We start from the raw sequence: 15,606 nt of genomic DNA on the forward strand, positions 1-15,606 counted from the left end.
TTTATGCCATTTCAAATTTCCTTTTATTTGTGGACCTGCTGTATAATGTACGCAACAGCATTACAATTTAAAATGTTTTTTTTAAAAAAAAACATTACATTAGCAACCATTGAAAAAATATCAAGCCTGACAAAGTCGGAGTTGTCACTGAAAGATGTACTTTATTATTTACAAAGAACGACTGAGGCATGCTGTAGGGGTTGCTTGGGTTATATAAATACATAAATATATACAGCTTTCACTTCATATATAAGCCTATTTCACTTGTAAATTCACTGTAATATTAACCACACTTGGTCTGTCACTTTCTATCAAAAGTAGAATCCATTATAAATGGGTTTTTTTTTTACTGTTTATTGGTCGGTCACGTTTTTTTATATTTGTGCAAGATGTAAAACCCTCAAACCGTAGGATCAAACCATAGAATGAGTCCTAAAACAGGAAAAGAATCGACTCACACCTTGCAAACTACTCTATCTAAAACGTGTACAGTTTAAATAAAGATGTAAGATTTGTCAGAAGCTTAGTGGGACCTTGAAGTCATGCAGCCATGGTGTATAGTTTGTATATAAGATAACTTTAGCTCTTTACTTCTGGTGATATTTGTATTTAAGCTTTAGATTTTATAAAAATTGGTCATTTTTTTTTATATTATCTTGAACAAACCATGTAAGAATCCTAATCTTCTGTTGGAGCTTATTTTTTGCGATAATCTAAAAGCCAATGGAATAATCCTGCTGGGCTTTTATTGTGGGAAACAGGGTGGTGCTAACTTCTGGATAAGCCTGCAAAAATGTGTCAGATAATGTAGTTACAGCATTTCCCATCAAACAAGCCATGACCTCTCTGTTACGACATGTCACGACAACCACTATTTCTCAAGAAGTGTTCTCACCGAACTGGTTTTGATGCTTCACGTTAAAAAATAGTCTGTGTGAACAGAGGGAGCTTTGCATTTGTGAACCTTAGCCTGTGTCCATATAATATCATTTGTTTCAGCATAGCAAAATAATCCAGTTTTCCATTATATGATCCCATTAAAACACACACACACACACACACACACACACACTAAATAGTGTTGGTGTAAATGTGTGCTGAAGGCTGATAACAGATGAAGGTGTTAGCGGCGGGAGCTAATGTGACTCTCAGTGTCACTGCATTGCTGCATGACTCATAATGCAGGCGGGGTGAAAGGTGTGTGTTCACAGAGGGCTCTGGGACACCAGCCAAAGTTGTCTGGAGTGTGTGACAGAAAGTGACACAACAAAAAAGAGAGAGGCTTATCGTACAAAAAAAAAAGAGCGTCAGATCAGATTAAAACATCAGCCCGGACACGCAACCACACGAGCAAACCGCAAACATCCAGGGTTTTACCGCGCCAGAAACAGAGAGAAAAACTGGATCTGGAAGGAGAAAGAATTGAAGAACCACAACAGAAAGAGAGAATGAATGTGTGTGTGTTTGTGCATGTCACAGATGGCATCCAGTTTCTGCTATAATAAGATGAGGTTTGGACCGGTCCTCTGTTTTTCTCTCCCACACTCTCTCCGCCTTCTTTCTTTTATCCATTTAACCGTCCCTTTTTCTCCAAGAGGATCATTTAAGCTTTTATTTCACTTAGGGGTGATTCTAGGATTGTAGCCTTATGGGGCTGAGCCTAAAGAAATCGAAATCACTTGACACGCAATGTTGTACTGTAGCGATACGTAGGGCAACTGTTTTTTAGTAAATGTCCATCATCGTCTTGCATTTTAAATCTTTAATGTGTGTGTTACATGGCATTCAATGCTAATTTTAATATTTCATGGTCTTATATCGGTGTAAAGGGATTTATTTTGTGATAATGGTTTTGTGATTATTTTATAACTGTAGATAGAAAACAGAACACTAGCACAGCTATGTAGGTTTATACCATGTTGCTATGGGCAACCGTTAATATTTAGAAATATTTGACCAGTGAATGATGCAACTGAGCGATCAGAATCAAGTATTATGGGGCACTGCGTAAAAGCCAGAATACTTTATGTAATTAGTTTAAATTCATGTAATTTTATGACATCATTTGGGAAGAGAAGACTCAGTGTGCAAGGCACAAATGTTCTCTCTCATTCTCTCCCGCTCTGATCTTTCTTTCTCTCGTTCTGCCTGTTTTAATGTTTAATGCGCTTTATTGACATTCAAAATGACTGTACATTTGTATTTCCAAAGCATTTCCAGCTAAATCGTATCCCAAAAACAAATGCAATGTAACATAGTGGACTTAAATTATGGAAAATAACAAATATATATAGATATAGAGATAGATAGACAGATAGATAGATAGATAGATAGATAGATAGATAGATAGATAGATAGATAGATAGATAGATAGATAGATAGATAGATAGATACCATGTTGGTATAATAAAACAAAGAGAAAGAACATATATTCAATTTGTTGTTATTATTAACATTAAACGTCAAACTAAGTACTTAATTTTTGGAATCTGATTATGTAAACCCAATTACATGTAATCAGTTACTACCTGTATGTACTGTACACACACACACACACACACACGCATACTAATTTTGGTCAGCTGAACACCATCGCAACTAACTTAAACCAGCTGGGATCAGAGCACACCTTTTTAAATTGTTTATGTTGTTAAACAAAGTAAAACTATATTAACAACTGAATGAAGACAAGCAGTAGCAATAGAGCTCTGGTTAGAGAGAGTGACAGAAGGCAGATCACTCGCTGTCCCTCATACTGTGGCAATCACTGCTGCAAACTCTCTCTCTCTCAGTAAGATGACGTAAAATGAGTAACACTTGCTTCACAATGGTTCACAATATATTAGGAGCTGATAATAACAGATTGCCTGACTCCAGGGCTGGAAATAGCTTGTGGAGGCACACCCTTGTTCCCTATACATTTCTGTTGTGGGTATGTAGCGTTATTTTGGTCTGCTTTGTAGTGACGCTTTAGCCTAGAGATGTATAATGTAGCCCAAAAAGAATGTCACAGTGAAATGGTCTGCTGTTTAATTTTACTGATCTTAATTTCATGTTACGTGATGAGAAAATAACAGCTCTTGTCAGAATAATAGCTTGTTGATATTTAAATGTCCTACATGGGTTCTTGGACTTATTACATGTAGATTAGTGTGAATTTGAATAGAGATCTAAAATGTCCCTCAACCATCTCTCTCTCTCTCTCTCTCTCTCTCTCTCTCTCTCTCTCTCTCTCTCTCTGTCCAACAGAATATTTTAATTGAATGGTTTTGCCCTGAGCTGCATTGTATGCCGATACATACGCACGGCCAGTACAAACCAGATTAAATATCTAATCCTGCAGACAGCAAGAGAAGGACAGAGGGTTTGTGCGCGTGTTTATGTGTGTGAGAGAGAGAGAAGAGAGAGAGGATGTGAGAGAGTGATTTACACATGACCTTTGTCCCCCTGCAACGGATGAGAGATGAAGATCAGCGGTCCACTGGTCGCTGTCTGTCAAAGACGACAAGACACACCCTATCTGTGTGTGTGTGTGTGTGTGTGTGTGAGACAGCTTCAATCTGTCTAGTCTCTGCATCAGTGCTTTATAAGCCTCAATAACTGCAGCACAGAAACAGAGCCTAAGGCAAGGTGTATGAGTCCGTCCTTTACATCAACTGGTTTTGCTTCAGGACCCATATTTTATATTGGACATCAAGTGCTGGCCTGTTACAGTAACTAACCACACTTTTTCATATATTCAGGGTCATATTTTCTTTTACCTTGTAAAGTGCAATTGCTTTTTGAGAATAATAGGGATGTTACACAACCTGTCTATGTTACTATCTGTCTGATTTGACTCGCTTCTGCCAAGTGACAGATGCATTTGCGGTGAAAGACTTAGATATTAGGATATGGGAAGCTTTTTCTTCTCCCTTTTAGAATTTTTCCCTCTGTGACTTTGTCAGAACAGACTGTTTGTGCTTCTTTATGCACAAACTATGCTATGTATAATATTAGCATTTAATAAATAAATACAATTTGAGTAAAAAAAAATACAACAAAAACTGTAATATTATCATTTAAAATCATTGCTTTGTTAAATTGCTTTTTATTTATTTGGTGCAATATGTAATATTATCAGCGATTACGATTTTTCTTTTTGCATATTATTGTTTATATTTTAATATATTGTTTTCTGGATTCTTTGATAAATATAAAGTTAAAAAACAACCGTTATGTAAAATATAAATCTTCTTTATGCATAAACCTTTATTATAGCAAACAGTAAAACAGTAACATTATGGTAAAATAAGGGTTCGCTACTTTATATTTTTTAATGTTTGGTGTGCATATACATTATAATTATCATTGTTGAAAATTGTTTTGCTACTTTATATTTTTTATGGATATTGGGATTCACTGATTGTGATAGCTGTGAAAGCTACACCTTTCCAAACATTACAAATCTTTATAAATCTAAACGTTCACTTCCGTTTTTGATCGATTTATTGCATCCTTGCAGAATAAAAGTATAAAGAAATCATATGACCTCTACAATATGATCAATATTACTAACTCATAGTTGCCTCTGCATATTGCACTTATTTATTTATTTATTTTTTTAATGAAAAATTGCACACATTAAATTTAACCATTCATTTAATCTCAAAAATGAACTCTGCCAGTCACAATAAATGCATACTGTATGGGTATACAGTGCACAGATACAAGTTCAGAATCAGAATTCAGCAGTATGAATGCTATCTTTCACACTCACCACTTTCAGCACAAACAGCCTCTCTTTCACCCACACTCATTCACACACTGGTTCTTCACACACACACACACACACACACACACGCACACACACACACACACACACACACACAGAGGCCTCCGGTCCACAGCCGTTGATGACAGCTGAGCAGCCGGGGAATGTTTAGCGGCTCTGATACACAGACAGCACAACAGCTGCCCCCTCAGTGCTCCTCTCAATAACAGAAAGAGAGAGAGAGAGAGAGACCAGCTACTGGCACTAGCTAACCTGACAGGAAGTAGCAACCTGAAACGGGAAATAAGTAAAGAGCGAAATCGAGGTGTGAAGCCAAAGGAGAAAGAGAGAGAGAGAGAGGGATTTCCTCCATATTCTATTTTAAATATTTCATACACTTTCCCCCTGGAGAAGGTAGATATCAAAAGCACGTCTGCAAGTGCTTTCTTGAGCATATGCCTGTGCATGCACGCTCACACACACACACACACACACACACACACTGTCTGCCATATATGAACAGAGATAACAGCAGACACACACCTGCAGCTATCTATTCTTAACTGTGTGTGGCATGGCCCTGAGTTTACTTAGCAGGGAAACCCAAACACACACAGCAGACTCAGACACCCCAATGGAAACTGCTTTGTTTGTTTTTGTTGTTGTTATTGATAAGACAAGGGCAGGGTTACATTTTTTAGGGAATCTTTCTGCAAGTTACACTGTTACGCCAGTAGGTGGCCACAACTCACCGTCTTTATGAGTAAGGCATTTGAATTCATTTCAATGAAATGAAAATGCTGATTCATCGAGGAACGAAACTCTTGATTCTCCTTAATAGCGCGTCAAGGAATCATTAATGTAGTCAATTTGTTCAAAACATTCATTAAAGGGATACTTCAATGAAACAAATGAAAATGATGCTATTAATATAACCCTCACCCCTCGTGTCATTTCAAACACATAAGGATTTTGCTCATGTTCGCAACGTGAAACATGATTTTTGTTGAAACTTGAAAGCTTTTTGATCCTACAGAGACCCTGCATAGACTGCAGTGCACCTACCATGTTCAAAGCACAGGAAGGTAGTAAGTACATTGTTACATGAATTTTTAAAATTTTCCGCTTTCTTTTTAACAAACAAAACAATTGATCATTTTTATAGCTGCATCACATAGTGAGTATATAAACCATGAGCGTTAAAGATATTCTATTTTGTATGAATGTGTGTACATGCCGACTGTTTCATGAAACTATGAATCCATAAATACCGTCCACATAATTTTTTTTGCCTTTTAAAACAATATTACGAACATATGCATATTTGGATGCAGCTTTTTAGTGAAGGAATGAATCATTCATTCAACTGATTTGTTCAAAAACATAAAAAACTTTTTTAAGAATGAAACACGTCAGTCTTTTGAAGTGAAGTATTTTACTTAATATTTTATTTAAATGTAAATAAAAAGTTTTGCTTGATCATTTACTCAAATTTAACTTAATGCTTAAAGCAATAATTTACCAATTAATTTAATTTACCAATTTACCGTTAATGGTGGCAGAGTAGTGAAAAAAGAATAATTTATTCATACATTTATGTTTGAATCACTTTTGTCACATGGACTATTTTAACGATGTCCGTACTATTTCTCTGTGCCTTGACCCTGATAGTTCCCTTGCTTTCTATGCAGGGTCAGAAACTTCAATCTTAAATAGGTTCTTAATCTAGATGAACAAATAACCTGCAGGTAATTAACTATCCCCTTTTTTATCAAGTACTCACCTTCACAACATTTTAAACCCCTAAGATTTTTTTCTCCTCTTCTGACTGCTCGTTTTCATGTAATGAATGGGGAGAGTTGCTTTTGTATTTTAAAGGGAACCCTGAAAATGTGCTAAAAGTAGTCTGTATACTATATTCAAGGCTTCTAAAGTCACGGGACAGCTTTGTGGCAGACTGAAATTTAGTCTGCAAGTGTGACTAGACGGTGCATTAAAAGCCTAAGCGTACGCGCGCATTACCACGTGATGACGGTACAGATATGTTTTATGTCATTTTATTGTCTCATAAGGCATACTTGGACATCCCAGCAGAACTGGCCGTGTTCCACGCATGTGCCGGTAAATGCACGAGAATGTTGTTTATTAGCTCTCGGAGACCAAACACTGTTAAATGATTTATTTGTTCCACTATTTGCGACTAAATGGCTTCATTAAAATACACTAGAGCAGACAGAGGAAGAACACACACAGTGGGCGACGGCAGCGGGCCAAAGCTACCGCGCACAACCACGCGCGTCATTATACACACACTGTGCATATAAACCAGCCCTGCCTCGTCTTTCTTCATCGCAGACACTCGGAGATGACTGATGTATTAGCTAATAAACAGCGGTTCTCTTAACAGGTAGTAAACAGAAGAGCAGATTAGAGCGTCTCCTAACAATCCAGCCTCTTACAGCGGCAGAGTGTGTAAAGAGCTCTGATGATTGCAGGGTAAACAACCAGCCATTACACTCGCTCTATCAGAATATCTCTGCTCTGAAGATCTGCTTACATTAGTGCACTTTCTCAGGCTAGTTTATCTAGTGTGCTCAATTCAGAAATGTAATAATGAAAGAAGAAGTTTTATTTATACATATATATAGATAATAGATAAATGGCTTCAAACAATTAATTGCATTCAAAATAAAGTTTTTTGTTTATATATGTTTGTTATTATGATGTGTATGTAAATGCACACACATACAGTATATATTTATAGATTCCAAAAAGATATCCATATATATATATATATATATATATATATATATATATATATATATATATATATATATATATATAAACATATATAAACATATATTTACACATTTTTCTTCATACATAACAGCATCAATCAAAGTCACATTAATATTTAATATCCATTTATATATTGGGTCCAGTGCATTAAGCAAGATGTACATTCATTCATTATCACAAAATAAAAACCTTCAGAAAAAGTCTAGCTGGGTTTCAGTTCAGGAATTTAATACAAGCTCTCTATGTCATTTTTATTTATTTGTGAAAAGGCACTCCGTTTGGACGCTCGAAGATGATGCATGTCGAAAGAAATAACTGAAAATCAAAGGCAGGTCAAAGAGAGATTGGCTGTTAATTTTCAGAGTGCTTTGAGAGGGGGATGCCAAGACAGAAAGATGTATGGTAGCGGTGTTTACTCCACTGGCTCTCCGGTAAATAAACACACCTCCTGCTAAATGGAGATAGAGACGCTTTCATACGAGTGTGTTTACGCTCCTGTTGGAGGTTTCACTCGGGGCCAGGCAGCGTGGACTTGTTCTGCTGGGATGACCGGGAACATTGGGTTCTTTCAGCGTTGTAACGGTTCTAACCACACACGAGTGACCCGGAGCCAAGCAAAATGAGGGGTCTTACAGTAAAACCAAGGCTCAAATGATATCCAGTAATAAGCACGCACGCAGTTCTAACACTTAATCTCGACCAGAAGCAAAACATTTATATGTGTCAATGAGAAGTTCATTGGCATGGCAGAGATGTTGACAAGAAGAAGATATACAAAGCCGGAGATTGATATAAACAGCTTCTCAAGAACTAACCACAGATTTCAGTGCTACACCTGCGTGGAATTTTCAATCATTTTAGTATTATCTATATACTATATTATATTGAAATAAGTTTTTATTTTTACATTTTCAATTCAATTTTAGTTTTAGCAACTGTGTTTTTGTCAACTTTTTTTGCTAGTACGTTTTATTTTTTAACTCCGCCTCATTTCAGCTACCAAAAGCAATTTCGGTAGTTTCAGATTTATTTGTAATTAACAAAAACAATTACGGCCAAAGCGACATCGAGGAACAGTTTACATTATTCTTTTTTTTTTACTTTTCCTGTGACTTTCAGCAGACAATTAATATTGAATATGTCAGGCTGCATCAATAAAATGTTTTTCTGTTCAGGGCAGATGGCAGCTCAGCACTTGCTGTGCTGACAGAACATCTATCTGGGATCAGATCTGTTGCACAATACCCAATTTCCATACTCATTAGCACACTGTGGGTCAACCGCAGTTTTTCCCACCTTCACCCTCACTTATCATCCAGCGGTGGCAATCACACAAAGCTTCTGGATTCGGCGTATTCTTAGAAACCATAAATGGTTGCCAGGGACGACAGCTTGAGGAAAAAAGATGGCTTGCTTGGATCAAAACACCCTTCTAGCATGGCTGCATTTTGAGTAGTGCCAGTGTGGCTCTCAAAGAGCCTCTCTTTAAACAGCCTTTGAACGGTTGTTCTTTGCACTGGGTAATGGGTTTCCTTAATGTTGGTGTTTTTTCACTTTTCTTTCGGCTTCTTTGACACTTTATTGATAGCACAGAGAGAAAAGAAAGAGGAAATGATGGAGGACAAAAACAATTGTGTCAATTATATTATGTTATATTATATGTCGATCTGTAATGTTTTTTTTAAAGAAATGTTTTAATCATCATGGATGGTTAATTAATTAATTAATTAATTAATTAATGTTTTTTTCTCTTTTTTTAATCAAAAGTGACATTAAAGACTTGATCTGTTACCAAATGTTTTTTATTTCAAATACATTATGTACTTTTGAACTTCAAAAAATTCTGAAAATGTATCATGAGTTACACAAAAATTTAGTGATGATCATTTTTCCAAATTCTTAAAGGAATGGTGCACCCAAAAATTAAAACTACCCCAAATTTTACGCACCCCGAAGCCATCCTAGGTGTATATGACTTTCTTCTTATACACCTAGGATGGTTTGGGGTTGAGTAGTTTTCATTTTTGAGTGAACTATTCCTTTAAGCACCAAACCAGTTTAAACTACATTACAATAGAAAACAGCTATTCTAAAATGAAATAATATTTCAGTATTTTATTAATATTCTTACTGTGTTATTGACCAAATAAATGATCTAAAGCCTAAAAAATTCTTACCTACGATGTTAGTGCATCCCTACTTTTGTTGCTTTTTGGATCAGTTCATGTTGCAAATCCTGAGCACTAGGCCACGCGCTTGCCATATTTTAACCTAATTTCATTTATTTCTGTTTCCTTTCCAGGTTTGACTATCAAGAGCTGCTCCACAACTCCACCTTCTGTCTTGTTCCCCGCGGTCGGCGCTTGGGGTCGTTTCGTTTCTTGGAGTCTTTACAGGTAAGGCATTTTTCAATTGACCCTGAAAACTGAACACTGCCAAGTATGCTTCAACAAGCCTTTTAGAAGATGCAAGAAAGGTTCGGTAGATTATGAAAACAGTCAGGTCTCGGGGTCTCCCAGATAAACAGCACATTAGCCGCCGAGTGGAAAAACTTCCCAGGCGCATATATTCTTGGCGTCCTGGTGGTGTGTGTGAAAGGGCCGGAAGCTCACGGAGGGTGCCCTCGCTTCGACTCTGCCGAGCCGTGCTGAATGGATAAATCCACAGAACGGTGGGTTTGGCAGACAGCTCGGCCCTCACACTGATTCCTCGGCACTCCTCTGTCTTTTTCTCCCTCTGTGCTTTTCCATATAAGCCCCTGTCTGAGTTCCATAGATCTCTTTTCTTTGGAGGCAGCCAAAGCCACAGAAAGAACTGGCAATTACTAGCACTGCATAAAGTTCTGCAACAGAGGTTCTCAAACATTTCAGGCCAAGTAGCACCTAGTCAGGGGCAAGACTGGGATTTTAGCTGGCACTAAACTTTTTGAAATCAAAGGTGGCGGGCTATTACGCTGTTACATTACACTTCTTCATTTTTTCAGCTGTGGGTATAAGTCTACAGACTGTGTGAATGACAATGCCAACTTTTGATTAATATCCATATTCCTGTAATGAAGATACATTGATGTCTCGTCGATCTTTTTGTGGACGGATGCTACTAGAACAGCATCTAAAAAGACACATTCTGAAAGGATTTCAATGAAAAATCATGTTATGTAAATGCTGCAGTCCAGTTTAAAACATTAATACTATTTTTGGGAATTCTGTCTAGTCTGACTAGACGTGCTTGGAACACACATTATCGATATCGGATTTAAAATCAAATAACATTTCATTATCCAAACAAACTAAAATTAAGATAGACTGGAAGAAACTCCAGGCTGTTTATGGTTTCTAAGCAATGTGGCAACAATTAAACTATCACAAAATAAGCAAATAAAATAATAAAATAAAAGTGTAAAAAATTTATTTAAAACATTCTTGCATAGTTATCAAAATAAACACTGTAATTAATCTGTTACTAATTGGATAATTAGCCTAACTGTGGGCTATTTATGGTTTCTAAGCAATGTGGCAATTAAACCATTAAAAATAATAAAATTAATAAAATATAATTAAATAATAAATTAAATTAAAAATAATAGTGTTAAAAAAAATATATATATATATATATATATATATATATATATATATATATATATATACTAATTAAAATAGTATTAAAATTTAAATTTTCATACTGTAGCCTAATTATATATATATATATATAAATATTGACATTGACATGATATTGAATATCAACAAAACAATAAATGACTGTAAGCTGTTTTAATGAGGCAATTAAAATACTAATAAAATAAAACAGTGGTGACTGATTTGACTTTTGCAGTCGCATCAAATATGGCTCATCCAATTAACAACAAAACAATCTGTTTTATAAATGTATACGGATCATAACTACATCAATTTAAATTAAAAAAATCTTAGTACTGCACAAAAAACACATGGCACAGCAGAGCTGCTGTTCTAGAACATCCTCTGACCCCTATCATCCAGATCCTGCCTTTTTTCTCTCTAATCTCACAAGCTCTCTCTGGTGCTGATTCCTCGACACACTCTTTTTAGAAAAATGGCTGTGCAAGCAACCACAGAATGGATCAGTGCCAAAAGGGATCCGTGCTAGTCGAGCGGCCCTAGAGCTATCATCCCAGAGCATGAAACAAAGGCCAGCTCCTGGATCTCTGTGGGCTCAGTAGGCCAAGGTAGCAATCAGTCACCTGAAGCAATTTGTTGCTGTCCGCCCCTGTGTCCTCTAACGCTGTTTAGGATGAAAGCATGGCTGCACACAGCTAGAGGGGGTGTGTTTGATCTTGGCCCGTTCTTAGGATTGCACTCTCTTGTGATTTAATTAAAAATCTCACTGTAGAGCAGAATACGAGCTGAATGACGAAAAGAAGAAGAAAAAAGGCAAACAAGGAATCTGGGAGGAAAAGTAGAGCAACATCAAGATGGAATAGTAAACAAGAGGGAAGGCGAGCAACTCCGCTTCAATAAATCATGGACCCCTGTTTCTCTCCTACCTCACCCCTCCTATTCGGGGGCAAGGGAGATGGGGTAATTAACACATCTGTCTGGCGGTGTGTCTGATAAAAAAGCTGGATGGGAGCAGTGAGTCATGCACAGGCCCCTCTGAGACTTCTTAAACAACCAGCAGCCTTTTCATCACACGCTATATATCTCATAACCTTGCCTAAAGGGAAAATCAGATGCACTATGTCTGTTTTTCAGTGCATTTGGGGTGAGCTTGCTCCCGTTTCTTGTGTGTGTGTTTTTGTTTTTCATTAGATGAATTGATTACGCTGATGCTAATTATAGGCTAAGCCACTGCGCGTCTCCTGTGGTTGTATCCCTCACAGGCCGCTTGTATCCCGGTGTTGCTCAGTAATGGCTGGGAGTTACCTTTCTCTGATGTCATCCAGTGGAACCAGGCAGTCATCGAGGGCGACGAGAGACTGTTGCTACAGGTAACGGACCTTCGCGCGAAGAACTCGAATGTCTCTTCTTTTTTTTTTTTCTGAGGAGGGAACATGAGGATTGGAAGAAAATGCTAATTAAAGCATGTTAAAAATAGCACGCACAAGTACTTTTTTATCTGAATGAAGTCTGGAAAGTGTGTGCGGATAGATTTTTGGACCGTCGCCATTAAAGTTTACCTAGCTGTAACATGAAATCGAAAGGCTTTTAGCATGAATGTGTTAGCCTTAAGTGTATATATAAGCTGTATGATGACGAAATTCGCATTTACAAGACTTGATCAGCGATTTTAATCACATCACCCTGCATTTCAGCGTCTCATCATGCTTTCTGTCCAATCAGACGCGGCGTTTCCCGTCCCCTACGCCTCGAATCGGTTCACAGAGTTAGTATTTTCTGTACGATGAATGGCACACAATTCACTAAACAGGGCATAGGGAACGTTTCAGACAGTTTCTGTTGGGGCAAAGGAAGGAAGCCTGCTTTCGCGCTGTTTCACACGAAACTTCACAGAGTGCACGGTCTGCTCCAGCACAAAGACACAATAGCATGCATCCTCAGCTCAGACCACGAAATGCATCGGAGTTAAATTATAGCAATATTGTGGCTGTCATACCCTGTCTGATGTGGTTTTACTAAGCTTTGATATAAAAGAGTCGCTATTGATTATTAAAAAAAGGGTCTTCTCCTGTCTTCCTGGTTCAGTTGAACTTACTTCAGCAGAGTCAGCACACAGAAAAACACTGCATGTTTCAAAACACTTTAGCGGACTTTTAAAATACTTAAGGTTTAATTTGTTAACCGCAGTTAATGTATGAGATGTCCAACTACTAACAACGAATATTTTTGAGCATTTGTTACACTTGGTTAATGTGTATTTATGTGCTGTTTTTTTTAATCAGATAATCCTGGGGGGGAAACTTAATACAGTTTTTACGAAAATACGAAGTAGCACTGTTATTATGATCGATAGTAGAAAGAAAATAGCATATCTGCATGACTGACACTGAAAACCTGTCGATCAACAATTAAAATCACACTTTAACGATATTGAAAATTTCGAAACAAACTTTTTGTTTGTACTGTATTGTTATCGGATAAATGCGGACTAGGTGAGACATCTTTCAAAATCTTACTGACAGGCATTTTAATACATCATTTTAATACAACGTCGTGAATCTAAACGCACCGTTTGAGTAACGCGGCTAGTTTTTACCGTTTACCGCACTTTGTTATTAGCCTCTCGCGTTGACAGAAAATAAATTGCTTCCGCGATACAAAAATAAGGTGGGTAGGCTAGTGTAGCGACACTTTTGTCAGCGCTGGGAGAGTTTGTGGAGGTGGTCGACAGGTAGAAACTGGATACTGTTTTTATGGGAACACCAATTAGCCTCACCGGTGAGTTCTTTGTCACTTTGTTCCCTCAGGTACCTTCCACGGTGCGGGCTGTGGGCATTGACAGGGTGCTGGCTCTCAGACAGCGTACACAGATGCTCTGGGAGGCCTACTTCTCCTCCGTGGACAAGATTGTACTCACCACACTGGAGGTGAGAGCCGGGTCAGCTTAGATGTGTATACGGCGGCGGATCTGACAGAGAGGAAGGTCTGTCAGGGGAAATTAAACCATTGCAGGATGCCATACATCATTAGCACATACTTAGTCCCCTGCCCTTAGGTTAATTGGCAAACGAACTGTCAATTTTGAACAAAAGCACGGCTTCGGTCTGCCCTCTGCTGGCCAGCAGGTGAAAACGGTCGCTTTTAAAAACCAACAGGGATTAAATGTGTTGCGATTCGGTGCTATTGTTTTATTAAATGCTGCCGTCTTCATGTCCGTCAGATCATAAAGGACAGAGTGTACTCGCACATCTCCAGAAATAAATTCATGTGGAATGCCTTACCTGGAGGGCTGCTGGTTCTGCCCGAGTACTCGACGCACCTGGCACACTACCCCTTCTATTACTTAAACCTCGGTAAGCCTCTGCCAAATCTTTTTCGATATTTTGTAGTGTGCACATTTATTTGGAACGGACCACTAGATTTCTTTCTGTGCCGTATGTTACGCCGTTAAAAATAAGTTTGTTGGCATCTATGAAACAATCTTTCCCATTGCACAGAACGTTCCTATTTGCATTGATTGAATGCAAGCAAATAATGAATAATAGAAAAAAGTACATTATGAACGAACGTGTTTAAGCATTCGTATTCTTTGTTGTTGTCACATATTCTCATTTTTGTACATCGCGTGTTTTATTCTTTGAACAGAACCCACTTATCGTCTTAGGAATTTAGCATTTTTTGTTTAAATGTGTTTTATAATACGTAACTGTTCTGGTTGTAGACGGCGTATTTTGCAACAAATGTGGTTTTTTGACTGTATGCATGCATATTGCAAAAAATATATATTAGTTATTTGGTAGTATTAAACATAGGTAATTGAAAAGGAAAAACTTTCATCATGTTTCATTTAATTGTAAATGTTGTCTTTGCAAGTAACTAAAATAAATCTAAGATTTCTACCGATTAAATGAAGTGTAGGTTAAAGCTTATAATAAAAAAAAAAGTAAAATTAAAATAAATATAAAGTACTAACTGAAAAAAAATAATAAAATGAAAATGTGAAAATAAGAGTTCATTCAAAATATTAATAAATACTGTAATAGCATAGAAATAATATTAAAATAACACAGTGATTGTTTGCCATTTCAAACTATTGAGCGTTATATAGTATGGATAGGGTCTTAATAGCAAGGACGCTCACTCTTTGTCTTCTGTTGATGTAGGAATCAGTCCAGGTCAGGAGTTCACTGCTGTAATTCATGCCACCTCACCCCTGGTCTCCCAGTCTCAGCCAATTATGAAGCTTCTTCAGGTCGTCTCCAAATCAAAATACTGCTCACAGGTACAGTACTGCAAAGCCTGTGTTCATGAAACAAATACAGAGTAATGTGGACTTTTACAAACTTAAAGCAGCAGCTGTCGCCCCACTAATGAATTACCAGATCCACATCGGTTCACTGTTAATATAGTTGGACAAAAACCGAATCCAACAAGAAGACCCATCAAGCGGTTCGGTGT

At 37.4% G+C, this 15,606-nt stretch overlaps 1 protein-coding gene across 2 annotated transcripts in view; it reads left to right on the forward strand.

The window, feature by feature from the left end:
* ext1c (exostoses (multiple) 1c) overlaps positions 1-15,606 on the forward strand; it is a 48,138-nt gene that overhangs the window by 29,345 nt on the left and 3,187 nt on the right. For both annotated transcript variants that reach the window (XM_043218189.1, XM_043218190.1), the window contains 5 exons: positions 9,855-9,948; positions 12,411-12,518; positions 13,956-14,075; positions 14,369-14,501; positions 15,312-15,430. In XM_043218189.1, the coding sequence (XP_043074124.1) occupies positions 9,855-9,948; positions 12,411-12,518; positions 13,956-14,075; positions 14,369-14,501; positions 15,312-15,430 (574 nt within the window). The remainder of the gene's footprint in view (positions 1-9,854; positions 9,949-12,410; positions 12,519-13,955; positions 14,076-14,368; positions 14,502-15,311; positions 15,431-15,606) is intronic.

Source organism: Puntigrus tetrazona, chromosome 19 (genome assembly GCF_018831695.1).
Source record: "Puntigrus tetrazona isolate hp1 chromosome 19, ASM1883169v1, whole genome shotgun sequence".
Taxonomy (NCBI): domain Eukaryota; kingdom Metazoa; phylum Chordata; class Actinopteri; order Cypriniformes; family Cyprinidae; genus Puntigrus; species Puntigrus tetrazona.